Below are 15,031 nucleotides of genomic sequence, written 5' to 3'. Positions count from 1 at the left end.
ATGAGCGATTGCCACAAGTTAGGGATGGGGTGGAGGAAGTGATAGGACTACAGGTGGTGGTGGTGGGGGGAGGTATGTGTAGTGATAGAGTAGTTCTTTATCCTCACTGAGGTGATATTAGAAAGCTACACATGTAATAAATGTCAGAACTACACACACACACACACACACAGTACCAATGTAAAATTCCTGGTTTTGATAATGTACTATAGTTATGTAATATGTAACCAGTGGGGGAAAATAGGACACATGCTCTCCACCCATCTTTGCAACTCCCCGTGATTCTATAATTATTTCAAAGTAAAATACAAACATGTTCCATGCCCCTCTGGAATCCTCTTCTTTATGATGAAATCATCACTCCCACTGATGCACATTAAGAAAAAGTTTTGAAAAAGATGGATTCTTATCTGTAGGTGGGGAAAAATGTTTATGAAGCCCTATGTTTAGTATAGTGTTTATTTTGAGAAAAATTTTTTGAGAAATCAGTTAACAGAAGAAATGATAAACTGACCTAAAAAGCATAGCTCAGCGCTGTGGCAGAAAACAATCAACTATTACAAGTTTTCATCTCGCCCATCTACTGATTACAGAGCAGCCTCCTCTGACTACTTGACATTTCCATATATAAAAATAAAAGGATAAAAAGACTTTTTTTTTTTAATTTTGCAAAATAATAAGTGAAAAAGTGAGAACTCAAGATGTGAGGATAAAATGCTGTGTAGTGAACAATAAGACAAAATAGAAGTCTATACTGATAAAAAAATAAGGCATCTTTTTTGATCAGGCTAGGAACACTTTTAATTCCAAGGAATCTTAATCTACAGGTGCCTACCACATCTAAGGAATGGGGGGGGCGGGGGAGGAGGGAAATCAGAGTTTGCAAGCAAGAGACCAATGCCCAAAAGTTCATAATATTAAGTGGCAAGACTTACTTACAGTGGTTTGTTAGCTTTCTGGTATCATGGACCCCTTTGGGAAGCTGATGAATCCCCCTTATCAATTACTGTTAACTTTGTCACATGTGATAATATTACAGTGGTTATATTGTTGTATTTAAAATAAGTTCTAGGGGCACATGGGTGGCTCAGTCGGTTAAGCATCTACTACTGATTTTGGCCCAGGTCATGATCTTAGGGTTGTGAGATGGAGTTACCCATCTGCTTGAGATTTTCTCTCCCCTTCTCCCTCTGCCCCTCCTCCCCTCTCCCTCTCTAAAAAAAAATAATAAATAATAAATAAAATAAGGGATGCCTGGGTGGCTCGGTTGAGTATCCAGCTCTTGGTTTTGGCTCAGGTCATGATCTCAGGGTTGTGAGATGGAGCCCTGGGCTCAGTGGGGAGTTTCTTGAAGATTCTCTCCTTCGGCCCCTCCCCCAACTCACATGCTCTCGCTCAAATAAATCTTTAAAAAATAATAAAATAAAAAAATAAGTTCTGAGATGTATTTATACAGAGAATGACAAGAGATCTGTAATTTAAACAGTTCATCCAGGGATAGAAGAAGGGGTTGGGGAGGAAAAAAATGAAACAAGATGGCCAAAATCTTAACTACTGAAGCTGGCTGATGGATACTTTTCGGAGTTCTACTTTTTTTTTTTTTTTAAAGATTTTTATTTATTTATTTAACAGAGAGAGAGAGAGCATAAGCAGGCAGAGCGGCAGACAGAGGGAGAGGGAGAGGGAGAAGCAGGCCCTCCGCCATGCAGGGAGCCTAATGCGAGGCCCGATCCCAGACCCTGGGATCATGATCTGAGCCGAAGGCAGCCGCTTAGCGACTGAGCCACCCAGGTGCCCTGGAGTTCTACTTTTGTGAATGTTTGAAAACTCCTATAGTAAAACACAAACACATACCATCTCTGGTCTAAATGCTGTACCTCTCAACATTAATAAGCTGGGCTTCCTTTTTAAGAAAAGCTACTTAATCATTATCTTTCATTGAACAACTTAAAAAATAAAAAATATTAAGATATTAAATGGCCCTCAAACCTAGCATTAAGTACCCAGGGACGGCGTGGATATAAAACTTCAGAATCGTATATATATCTCTGAAACAGGTGACAATGACTAAAAGCCCTACCTTGAATGTGACCTTCAGGATAGATGGCACAGGTTCAAAAAAAAGTACAGAATCTTTTAAAACTAAGCTTTTGTAAAGAACAGTCAACACTTCTTCACTGCATGTTCACTCCTTAATCCAATGCAATCTAACTTCTGGCCCCAAACCTCCACTGAAAGTACTCTTGTTAAAATTACCACTAATCTCAACTCAGAATTCAACTAACACTTTTTGGTCCCCTTTGACTAAGTTTTGAGATTTGTGTTGTTGATAATTGTCTGCCAATCTCCCACTGATGCTACTCAATCCCGATCAGACATTCTCCTTCCCCATCTGCTCCTTAAGCAATCCTCCATTCTAAGTTCCAAGTGCCTTATATTCTCTCTTTTTTTTTTAAAGATTTTATTTATTTATTTGACAGAGAAAGACATAGCGAGAGAGGGAACACAAACGGGGAGTGGGAGAGGGAGAAGCAGACTCCCTGCCGAGCAGGGAGCCCGATGCGGGACTCGATCCAGGGACTCCAGGATCATGACCTGAGCTGAAGGCAGTCGCTTAACCAACTGAGCCACCCAGGCGCCCCCTTTTATTTTTTTTTAAAGATTTTATTTATTTGACAGAGAGAGAGCACAAGCAGGGGGAGTGGCAGGCAGAGGGAGAGAGAAGCAGCCTCCCCAAGGAGCAGGCAGCCCGATGCGGGGCTCCATCCCAGGACCCTAGGATCATGACCTGAGCCGAAGGCAGTCACTTAACCAACTGAGCCACCCAGGCACCCCTTATTCTTTTATTTTTAAGACAATCCTGCATGTAGATACTTAAATTCCTTGTTTCACAGAAGAGGGAATAGACTTAGGAAGGTGCCTGGGTGGCTCAGTCGTTGGGCGTCTGCCTTTGGCTCAGGTCATGATCTCAGGGTCCTGGGATCAAGCCCCGCATCGGGCTCCCTGCTCGGCGGGAAGCCTGCTTCTCCCTCTCCCACTCCCCCTGCTTGTGTTCCCTCTGTCACTGTGTCTCTCTCTCTCTGTCAAATAAATAATTAAAATCTTAAAAAAAAAAAAAAAAAAGGCTAAGTAGGGACGCCTGGCTGGCTCAGTCGGTAGAGCATGTGACTCTTGATCTCAGGGTTGTGAGTTTGAGCCCCATGATGAGCATAAAGATTACTTAATAAAAAGAAAACAAATAGGCTAAGTAAAGTATCTTCACCTGAAATCCCACAGTACCTCAAAAGATCCCATAAACTGATCATCCACCCCTTACCTGCATTTTCTCCCCTCTTTGAATATCTACTGTCAGTCTTACCTTCATTACCTAAATCTTTCATGGCTCAAAGCCATGACTCAAAGTCCAAACCTCATGACTTGGAATGAGATCATTCATGAAGGGCCCCACGCTACCATTTTGGCTTTATTTCTTGCCATTATTTCATAGTTTCTTGGGCTATCATTACATCAATCTACCTTCAGGTCCCCGGATGCACTGTTCTGTCAGTCTCAATGCCTTTGCCTAGAATGCCCTTCCTTCACCTTGGACAAATTCTTACTCATCCTTTGATACTCAGCTCAGCGCCTTCTCTGCACATCCTGCCCTGACCCATCCCTCCCTTAACCTTGGCAGAGGAGATAGTACCTTCTTCCACATGTGCATAAATATCAAGACCCCTTTGCAGTTACTTTCTTATTTTCTGGTCTCCAACTATGAACAACTTGGCGACAAGAAGTTTCCCGTTCATCCTTGATTCCCCTATTATTTTGTGGTCCCAGGCCTCAGCACACACAAATAAGAGTTAATGTTTCTGAGCACCCATTGTACTTCATTAAGTACTTTCCCTTCTCCTATAAAAATGTCATGAGTGAGCCTCACTGGCTGATTGAAAAGAGGACTGTGCCATCTGGCATTTAACTTGGTGAATTCAATAGGGCTAATATCAGAAACCTGATTTGGGTTTTTTTCCAACATAGGAAAAGCAGTACCACTTCAAAGGCATAAAGTCCCACTTGCCAGGTTCAGACTATTGCCATCAGGTCAGAGAATCCCTCCGTCAATCCCAGGACTCTTCAGTGGCAAAAAAGACTTAAATGTCTGCATGTCAATTCTGAAGCATTCATCTTTTTGATATGTTATATTCCCAGTCAAGTTTTAAACTAGTTTCAGTGACATTTTGTCTCTCAGAAGTGACTCAGTATTTCTGGTGGTGGGAGTTTTCAATGATATATAATATGTATACTGCCCTCTTTCTTACTTAACTTTGTTCAGCTAGCACTATTGTTGGAAAGTCTTACTCATACTTAATATCATCCTACCTTGGATCTGACATAAGAATTGATGAACTTTATCAGTCATATCTAAAATGCCCTTTAAAATGTTCTTAAAAATAGCCTTATTTTTTAAAAAAGTTTAGAAGCGGGGTGCCTGAGTGGCTCAGTCATTAGGCGCCTGCCTTCGGCCCAGGTCACGATCCCAGGGTCCCAGGATCGAGTCCTGCGTCGGGCTCCCTGCTCAGCGGAAAGTCTTCTTCTCCCTCTCCCTCTGCTACTCCCCCTGCTTGTACTCTCTCTCTGTCAAATAAATAAAAACCTTTAATAAATAAATAAATAGTTTAGAAACAAAAATTCCCTAAATATCTTAAATAATCTCACCCTAACTAAGCAGTATTGAATTTGAATAGTATTCTACAGATGACTTTGCCTACATATGTTAACAATTTATAAATTGGAAAGCTTTAGGAAGGCATATACTTAATTGGTAATTAATGACCATGTCTTGAGCTTATCAACTTACAGAAATACTAGCTCACCACTCAAACACTACTCTCTAAAGACATGACGAAAAATAGTATTAGTATTTCAAAAATATTATGGGAGAGCATAAAAAATTAATCTGGGCCAACAGGTTCCAGAACACATGCTGGGAACCACTGCCTCATGGGCCCCAGACCTACCACTTAGGAGGCAGTTTATATTGAGGGTAGAGAACTATGCCAATACTGAAATGCAAATCCAAGTTTCCCTTAGGATTAGCTAAGGTGACTATGATAGCTCATTCAATGCTCGATCACTTCTTACATTTTGGATGATTCTGAGTAATTACTTTAGGTAAGGAGTAACTAAGTGAATCTCTTATGTGTTAATCCTTACAGGACTTGCAGATAGTTATCTGGACTCTACTGGGAATGCCAATCAGTGCTCAGTTTTCTTGTACTCATTTATCCAATTCTAAAGTTGCTAGAGTACAACGGGACTCTGGAGAACCACACAATAGGTGACTGAGTAGTTGTATTAAATATCCTGCAACGGCATTTTTTAAAAAGATTTATTTGAGAGAGAGAACGTGAGTGCAGGGGGAAGGAGCAGAGGCAGAGGAGAGAGAAAAACTCAAGCAGACTGCGCTGTGCGCAGAGCCCGACACAGGGCTTGTTCTCATGACCCTAAGATCCCAACCCGGGCTGAAACCAAAAGTTGGACTATTAACTGATTGTGCCACCCAGGTGCCCCCTTGCAAAAGGATTTTAAAATATACAGGCTCCCTGCTCGGCGGGGAGCCTGCTTCTGCCTCTGACCCTCCCCCCTCTCATGTGCTCTCTCTCTCTCATTCTCTCTGTCTCAAATAAATAAAATCTTAAAAAATAATAATAAAAAAATATATATACATACTATTTGATTCGGCATCAAATAAAAGAACAGAAGGCTACGTTATAATGCTAAGATACTGGGTTGCAACAACACCGATTATGTTCTGATTTTTTAATAGTTTATGGGGTGGGAGAGAAAAAGAAATCACCTCTAGTCACAAATGCTTCATAATATGCACATATTCTTACATCAAATTACCACAGCCTGAAACTTTCCTGTATCTATAATAAGAAAAACTCACCAACATAATATAGTTTCAGAACCTACAGATTTAAAATACTTTCCCAGAAGGGATTAGTTACAACTTGTCAAAGAGCAGAACACCAGAGAGAAGAGACCCTGACAGAGAGCTCTGGAGACCTACAGCTCAGTTTTCAGCTGAGTACTTACAATCACATGTGAGGGAAGCCTAGGGAACTACCTTAGACCTTTCCAGAGACTGAAAAAAGACAAAACCCACACAGGTATGGGAATAACTCACATTCCCAATGATCTCAAAAATATATGGGGGGCGCCTGGGTGGCTCAGTTGGTTAAGCAACTGCCTTCGGCTCAGGTCATGATCCTGGAGTCCTGGGATCAAGTCCCGCATCGGGCTCCCTGCTCGGCAGGGAGTCTGCTTCTCCCTTTGACCCTCCTCCCTCTCATGCTCTCTGTCTCTCATTCTCTCTGTCTCAAATAAATAAATAAAATCTTAAAAAAAAAAAAATTCTTAAAAAAAAAAAAAATATATGGGGTAGGCATGCCTGGCTGGCTCAGTCGGTGGAGCATGTGACTTGATCTCAGGGTTGTGGGTTCAAGCCCCACAGTGGGTGTAGAAATTACTTAAAAATTTTTTTAAAAAATCTTAAAAAGGGGGGGAGGGGCTAGCAGGCAGAATACTCAGAAGGATACTGCCTCAATAGTGGGGCTGAATTAATTTAATGGGAATAATCCTGAACTTAAGGCTGCTCTAATCCTGCCTAACACAGCAAAAAAGCAAGCACTAAGAAAACTTCCAAGAAACTTCACTCACGACATCAGAACAAAGCTCAAAAATATTTAAAGGAATAGGGGCGCCTGGGTGGCTCAGTCGTTAAGCGTCTGCCTTCAGCTCAGGTCATGATCCCGGGATCCTGGGATCGAGCCCCGCGTCGGGCTCTCTGCTCGGCGGGAAGCCTGCTTCTCCCTCTCCCACTCCCCCTGCTTGCGTTCCTCTCTCACTATGTATCTCTCTGTGAAATAAATAAAATCTTTAAAAAAATAAAAAATAAAAAAAATATTTAAAGGAGTAAAAAAAAAAAAAACCCACCTTCAGTAGAATAAATTCCACATCTGGCATCCAATCAGAAATTACCAAGAAGCAAAAATATATGATGTACAATGAGGGAAAAAAATTAACCAAGAGAAACAGACCCAGAAATGACACAAATGATAGAATTAATAGACAAAGACATCAAAACATCTATCAATAATATCTCATTTAGTCAAGAAGGAAGAAAAAAGCATAAGCATGTTAAGGAGATATGGAAGATATGTTTTTAAAAAATCCAAACTGAATGAGAAATAGCATATCTGAGATTAAAATACATTCTAAATATACTTCTGCCTCCACCAAGCCTCCACACTGCACAAATTAGTCTACTTTCTTTAAAATAAAGGCCAAGTCCTTTTATGTTGTTTACCATATTTCAGTCTGATCCCAACCAGCATCTCCAAACTCCACAATACTTGCTGAATTAAAGGGAATGCCTAAACACAGAGGCAGAAAATAAGGCCTCTGTAATTAATTCAACAGTAGTACCAATCATGTGCCAGGTATTAATCTAGGCACTGAAGATAGTGCAATAAACCAAACAAACACAGAGCTTATGTTCCAATCATCCAAACAGCTGCCACAAAATGTTACAAAGTAATAACAAGAAGATACCCATGCCTTTATTTAAACCATTTATTTTCCCAAATTACCGCAACTTAGGTTGCCTAATTTCCTAGCACACAATAAATCAAAAACAGCAAATTATTTAGGTGTGTATAGGTTACTTACAGCAAATATACTGAAAGTTGTCCAGAGTGAGAGCAAAAACTCTTACAAACAAAGATGATGACACAAAATTAAAAAGCAGAAACAGAAAACGCAGCAAGCAGATGCATTTACTGGAGGGGCAAGCAGCTCTGCATACTTTAATCATTAAGGCACTACAAGCTCAACGACTGACCTAGGTATATATCGGAATGCACAACTTGTTTTCCCATCACCCTGGATCAACTTTACAGTCTAAGTACCTTGTTTAAGAAGTCTAGGAGACAAACCATAAGAGACTCTTAATCACAGGAAACAAACTGAGGGTTGCTGGAGGGCGGGTGGAGGGATGGGTAACTGGGTGATGGACACTGGGGAGGGTATGTGTTATAATGAGCACTGGGTATTATAGAAGACTGATGAATCACAAACCTCTACCCCTGAAACAAATAATACATTATATATTAATTTTAAAAAAAAGTCTAAGACATGTGAAATATGACAACTGCCATTCAAACGGACTAAAAAAGTATAACATAAGGTTAGTCAAGTTAAAGAAGGAAATACACACGACCTGGAAGTTTATACGAAAAACCTTTCCAAGACATTTTTCAAGGACAATCAAATGACAATGTTACTATGCTTCACTTCATAATATATTATAGGTTCTTAATTATTTTTATGGGTTCTTTCTTAAAAATCTGGCTCTACTAGCATTTTTATACACCTGATTATGTATTCTGTATTTTCAAACTTTATTTTTAAAGGCACAGTCCTTGGTCTGTTTGTTTTTTAACCCAACACAAAACTATCCCTGAAAAGAGTGGAACTGAACTGGCTAAAGAAAGGGCAGTAACACAGAATCCCACCGACCTATTCTACCCCTCCTTGCCTGCCATGGAGGTTCTGGAGATGTCTACAGAAAACCCTACTACTCCCACCAATGAACAGGCTAAAAACTACTGAGATTTTTAGTATCAGAAGTCATTAACATTATTACAAAAAGAATGATAAAAGGAGAAACTCGTCTTTTTGTAGCTACCACTGTAAACACCCGATTCAACAAGATTACCAATGGCTGTTAAAACCACTGAACAGGACAGACCCACTGTCGCTAAGTATCATCCCACAGACTTCTTACTAATCCCAAATGGAATGAGGTTCCTTTCCAAGAGACATGGTGGTCACCAGCATAACCAAATGATCAAACTTAGCTGATGGCACCACCATTATATCTCTTGCTGCAGTAGGAAATGCCATCACCTATCAAGTATTCTTGCTAAAAATAATCAACCTGAATCTGGTATGAAAAAAAATAGATGAATACAAATCTACAGAGAAAGCAGCCTGGACTCTTCAAACAAGTCCACGTCATAAAGACCATAAAAAGGTAGGGGAATTGTTCTGGATTAATAAAGAGACAGCAACCACATGCAACACATGTAATTATTGAATCCTCAATCAAAAAGTAAAACAGCTATAAAAGAGATTTTTAGAAGACAATCTAAACATTAGCTATGTATATTAGATGATATTATAATATTGCTAGTATTTTAGGAGTGATACTGGTATTGTGATTATATAGATGATGACCTTATTCTTACGAGAGAGAAGCTGAAGGATCCAGTACCATGATGTCAACAACTTCAAGTGGTTCAGCAAAAAAGAAAAAAGTGTATATACGTATGTGCTTGTGTGTGTATATATTAGAGAAAAAGTGAGAAAGCAAATATGGCAAAATATCAAAAATGGTGAATCTACATAAAGGGTATGTTCGGTGTTTCCTTTACTATTCTTTCGACTCATTATGTTTGAATATTTTCAAAAAAACAAAACTGAGGGGCGCCTGGGTGGTGCAGTCGGTTAAGCATCTGCCTTTGGCTTAGGTCATACTCCCAGGGTTCTGGGATTGAGCCCTGTGTCGGGCTCCCTGCTCAGTGGAGGGCCTATTGCTCCCTCTTCCTCTGCCCCTCCCCTTGTCCCCCACTCACGCATGGGCACGAGCTCTCTCTTCCTCTATCGCAAATAAATAAATAAATAAATAATCAATCTTTTAAAAAAATGACAAAACTGAGAAGGAAAAAGGTCACTAACATCCCTTGAGCACACAGAGGAAAGAGGAAGACAGCAGTATCACACTGACTGAAGTTACCTTGAAATTAAATACTCAAAACACCAAACACACATACAACTTTGTAACTCCAACCCACCATTTCCAAACAGTGCTTTCTTCTTTGAAACACAACTTTTAACCAAATTTGTGTGTATTTCTTGGAAAAGATGATATAAAAGATTGCCTACACTCAAGTCAACTACTTGGTAGATGAGTAACACAGATAAGGTTATTTTAGGAAACTGGTATATTGGAAGATTTGGAAGATAAGAGTATCTATAGCTTTCCTTATATAGTAGGTCACAAAAACAGGAGAAATCAGGCAAAGAACATTATAAGGTAATTATCTTACCTCCTAAAGCCTAGATTTAGACTGCCTCTCAAAGAAGCGAATGACAAAGGCTGTGTATTTGATTCCACTGCAAAAGAAAGTGATCATCATTAAAACCCAGACCAAACCCAAAAAACTTAATAACTTCTTTGGAAACACATACCTTTTAATTTTCATTTTGGAAACTTTATTTTTAAAATGGAAATGTTCTCGTACAAAATTAATTAGATAATGCAGTAATATACATCTGCAATAGAAGCTATCCTTTAAAAACATTTTTACTTCATTTTCATGAATATATACAACTAATGAATTTATAAATATTCTTTGGTATAAAGGGTAATAACTAATCATCCCCCAGCACACTGAGAGTTGGTCTGGTACACATACCAAAACTGTGTGTTACTAGACAATGGGGCACTACGAAGAAAAAGACTGTAACTACTCTATAGGACTTCTGTCTTTTAAAGGAGAAAAATTCTTTTCTCAAAGTAGCAGTGGGTTCTGTTGAACCATTCACTCTGTCATTCCATTTTCCACTAGGATCAATGACTTCATTCATGTTAAGTGACAACCTAAAGTCATAGTGAGTCTTTACCTCTGTTGTGGAATTGATTTATAGTCACCTTTCACTTTTCTAAGTATTTGTTTGCTCTACTATTCATTTTGTCATTTAACAATCTAGAACATTGTATGTTTCAATGCTGACACTGTAAACCTGATTTGCCTTAACACATAGGCCTGATTCTCCATGTAACCCTTACCATAACTAGCCAGGGCAAAAATCAAAGTAGGCATCTCCTGAATTTATTTTTCCCTGTCATTGTATTAAAATGGTGCCATGTTGGGGCGCCTGGGTGGCTCGGCTGAGCGACTGCCTTCGGCTCAGGTCATGATCCTGGAGTCCCGGGATCGAGTCCCGCATCGGGCTCCCTGCTCAGCAGGGAGTCTGCTTCTTCCTCTGACCCTCCCCCCTCTCATGTACTCTCTCTCATTCTCGCTCTCTCAAATAAATAAATAAATCTTTAAAAAAAAAATGGTGCCATGTTTTAAGTAACTGATTTAATCTTTTCAGATGTCATGTTACTAAACGATCCAAGATGGACAGAATTAGAGAGGAGCTCATAGTACACGTAAAATTCAGAAAACAGAATTAATACAGTTTAGAAAAGATCAAGATACCTGAGTAACTTAACAACAACAAACAGCTCATGGGAAAAGTTACAGAAGATTTTAGGAGTATTTGCTCATCTCTCCTAAATATGAATAAAAACTTAACTCCCACACACAAGAATTGTTTTAGATCAAGTGTTATATTCTTGAACAGAGATGTAAGATTCTCAAGGTTTTATGCAGCACCTGCAAATCTAAAAACCATTTTTTAAATGATCAGCATTCAGTCACTCAAGGAGTTTTAAAGTAGACATAACTACATGTCTTTCAGCAACCTTTAAACTGCTTAATCAAATTAATTTTCCATACCTACAAACAGAAGTGGGAAAATGTTTCCTACTACTGCACAAACTGGATCAAGATAAGCCAGAACTCTTTTCTACTACCTGCAATTCCTTGTGATGCAGTAACCAAGAGTGCCTACCTAGGTGCTGCCTCCAGTGAATACCAGCAATTATAGAACTGCTCTTCAAAGACCTGTAAATCAAAGCAAGAAGGGAAGGCACGGACAGGAGTGGCCTGAAGTACTCTTTATTCTTAATGTTCCTGGAATTTTTCTTTCTCAAATTTAATAAACAACCTCTTAAAAAGTTATTTTTATACTATTCAAATTAGTATTTTACAGAATACTGTCAAGTTTTTATTCATTAAAAAGGTGACCAGAGGGGCGCCTGGGTGGCTCAGTCGTTGGGCGTCTGCCTTTGACTCAGGTCATGATCCCAGGGTCCTGGGATCAAGCCCCGCGTCGGGCTCCCTGCTTGGCGGGAAGCCTGCTTCTCCCTCTCCCACTCCCCCTGCTTGTGTTCCCTCTCTCGCTGTGTCTCTCTCTGTCAAATAAATAAATAAAATCTTTAAAAAAAAAAAAAAAAAAGGTGACCAGAAACATCTCAGCAAGATGAAGGTTGCTGACAAAAAGCATCTAGTTTCCTTAGCAACAAACAAGTTTGAAAAATCAAGGTTTGACAACGAAGTGGGAAGGATGGTATGATAAAGGGAACAGCAGCTCTCATGTATGCACCTTGGGTACCCAGATTCCTCTGCTAATTCTTCTCTGTTTTCATCCTGTCAGTAAGGCAAATCTGTACGTTACTCTGAGTGGAAGGCAAAATCAATACCCTCAGAGAGCAGCTGGTATTACTACCCAACCTTTAACTCAAATAACTACAACCTCTAACAGTCAGCATTTTTCATCCTGAACACTTCGCCTTTCCCTTACAATATTAAGATGAACCATTTTAACTACCAATAACAGGGTTTTTACAATGCTTCCACCTACACAATTTGAGTGCACATTAATCCGAGCTTAACTTCTAACATTTTAGGGGTCTAGAAACTGATGTTTGTGTGTTTTGTTTTTAAATGGCATCTTTTTCACAAGATTATAAAAACGGTCAAGTAATGTCATAGGTATGTTCAAAAGTGAAAACTTTAAGAAATGTCTATTTAGTAAATTGTAGTAGGGTGAAACAATAAGGTTAAAATTAAAAGATCTTGGTTCTGGCTCAATCACTAACTTTGACCAAATGATTTAACCTCTGTCTGCCTTTCTTCATTTATCAATGTAGGTAATTTTATTGACATGTGAGGAGTCCTATAAAGCATCATAGCATTTATAAATGCTTAGTAAATATCTGCTATGTTTTGGTTAATGAGGACTAGGAGATGGGCTTCATGTAACAATGGCTATAATAGGCATAGTATCTCCAGTGATTTTTTTTTTTTCACAATGACTCCCACAAGGTAGGTAAGTATCCCCATTTCATGAAATTGAAACAAAAACACCTGTTCCAGGTCCCATAATCAGCAGCTTAATTATAAACAGAACTCAAGTCTTCTGGGTCCTAATCTACCACCATGTTATCTCCAAGGTCCTTTTAACTTGAAAATTACTTCCAAATTATCCACAAGTTCAACTCATAAACAGTCTTATCAGTCTGAATTAAGCAAAACATATAAAAAACCCGTAAAGTTACCCTGACCTTCCCTGAGGTAGGTATCGAGGGCATGAACTACCCTGTATGCCCTCAGTAGTAACTGAAATCAATACCTGTCAAGTTTACTGCTAATGTTTCATACTTACAAAATGATAAAATATAGGCTAAGTTCCCATTAACTGCTTCACTTCTCAATTCAGCTTGTGAAAATACATTACTTTCAGGTAGACATCCATTTTCCTAGGGATAAAGCATATTTCAATGATAATACACCTAGCTAAAATAATTTTGATATGCAATTCAAATTTCCTGTTTTCCCATTTCTTTTTATCACTATTCTTAAAAAAAAAAAAAAAACTCACTTTCTAGAACAATACGTAAACGGAGTAACTGAACTTTCGCAAAAGCTATGAGATGGAGTTCCAACATTCCAAATTAAATGTTTATTTTCAAATTCAGATAATCTGTTACCCTTAGAACACCTTCCTCCTAGGAAGTTTACTATTGAAGGCACTAGAACAAATCTCTCATTAACAACAAAACAAAAATTCAATGCACTGATCTAAAATGATACTTTGCGGGGCCCCTGGGTGGCTCAGTCGTTAAGCGTCGGCCTTCCGCTCAGGTCATGATCCCAGGGTCCTGGGATCAAGCCCCACATCGGGCTCCCTGCTCAGCGGGAAGCCTGCTTTCCCCTCTCCAGCTCCTCCCTGCTTGTGTTCCCTCTCTCGCTGTCTCTCTCTGTCCAATAAACAAATAAAAATCTTTACAAAACAAATAAATAAAATAAAAATAAAATAAAATACTTTGGGACATACAATGAGGTAAAGATCAAATTTAATTTTATTTAACTCCAAAGGTTTAATCACGTGTCCCAACATCATCACTTGTTTAATAACTTAAGTATCTGAGCCAAAATTCAGTTCCAACACATTTACTGAAGCACTGTATAATAACACAATATTTAAAACCACCCAATCAATAATAAGCAATAACTAAAAATAAATTATGGTATATCCATACAATAAAACACCATGCAACCATAAAAAATAATTGGTGGAATTACATACTGTAATAGAATGTGCCAAGTGAAAAAAGTAGGTTTTGGGAAACTAAGAATATGTGGGAAAAATTATTTTTTAAATATAATTTTTAACAGTAAAATATGTATAGCACAGGCTCAAAATACTCTAAGTACTCAGGGAAGAGAAGACACTCAAGACATAAACTCAGCCTTTAAGAGGATTGTAATTATGCAATTATTTCAAGGAAAGAAAAGAACACTCTAAAAATATTAGAAAAATCTAGGCATTATGTAAATAACCACCTAGGAAACAGTTCTTTTGAACAAAGTGTTTCTTTTAAAAGTGTTTGGTGCTCTGCCATGTTGTTCCTAATTGTATAGCACTTTGCTTTGAAAGTAGAAAGTGCAACCCTTGCTGGTCCAATGCACTCTCCAAGTCAATTTCTTCCTGTGCCCCTTCATAAATGCCTTGCCTATTCTAATGGGAACAGGAAATGCTGGGTAGGAAAATAATGCCTTGGAGTCAAACAAAAGATTATTAAAAAAAAAAAAAAGAGTAGTAAGTCTATTAAGAGTGTATTATGAAAATTCATATACAAGTGAAAAGTAAAGGTCAAAAACTGAAAACTGCAGTTACACTGTAAAGTGGGACTAGGAGCATCCATTATTTTATTTACATTTTTCCTGATACTGGCCTATTGTTTTCAACACACAAGAAAAGTGCTGCTTTACCTTTTTAAGTTTAACCACTATAGACTTTACACTAA

General features: G+C 38.6%; 1 protein-coding gene across 1 annotated transcript in view; it reads right to left on the bottom strand.

Moving 5' to 3' along the window:
* The window catches only part of LRPPRC (leucine rich pentatricopeptide repeat containing), a 106,660-nt gene that overhangs the window by 61,651 nt on the left and 29,978 nt on the right, over window positions 1-15,031 (bottom strand). The window contains exons 13-14 of the mRNA XM_035001663.1: window positions 13,387-13,480; window positions 10,155-10,221 (exon numbers count right to left, since the gene is read on the bottom strand). Coding sequence (XP_034857554.1) covers window positions 10,155-10,221; window positions 13,387-13,480 — 161 coding nt within the window. The remainder of the gene's footprint in view (window positions 1-10,154; window positions 10,222-13,386; window positions 13,481-15,031) is intronic.

Source organism: Mirounga leonina, unplaced genomic scaffold (genome assembly GCF_011800145.1).
Source record: "Mirounga leonina isolate KUSES-001 unplaced genomic scaffold, KU_Mleo_1.0 Mir_125, whole genome shotgun sequence".
Lineage (NCBI taxonomy): Eukaryota > Metazoa > Chordata > Mammalia > Carnivora > Phocidae > Mirounga > Mirounga leonina.
The sequence above is the reverse complement of the archived record's forward strand: the minus strand, read 5'-3'. Positions and strand labels throughout refer to the sequence as shown.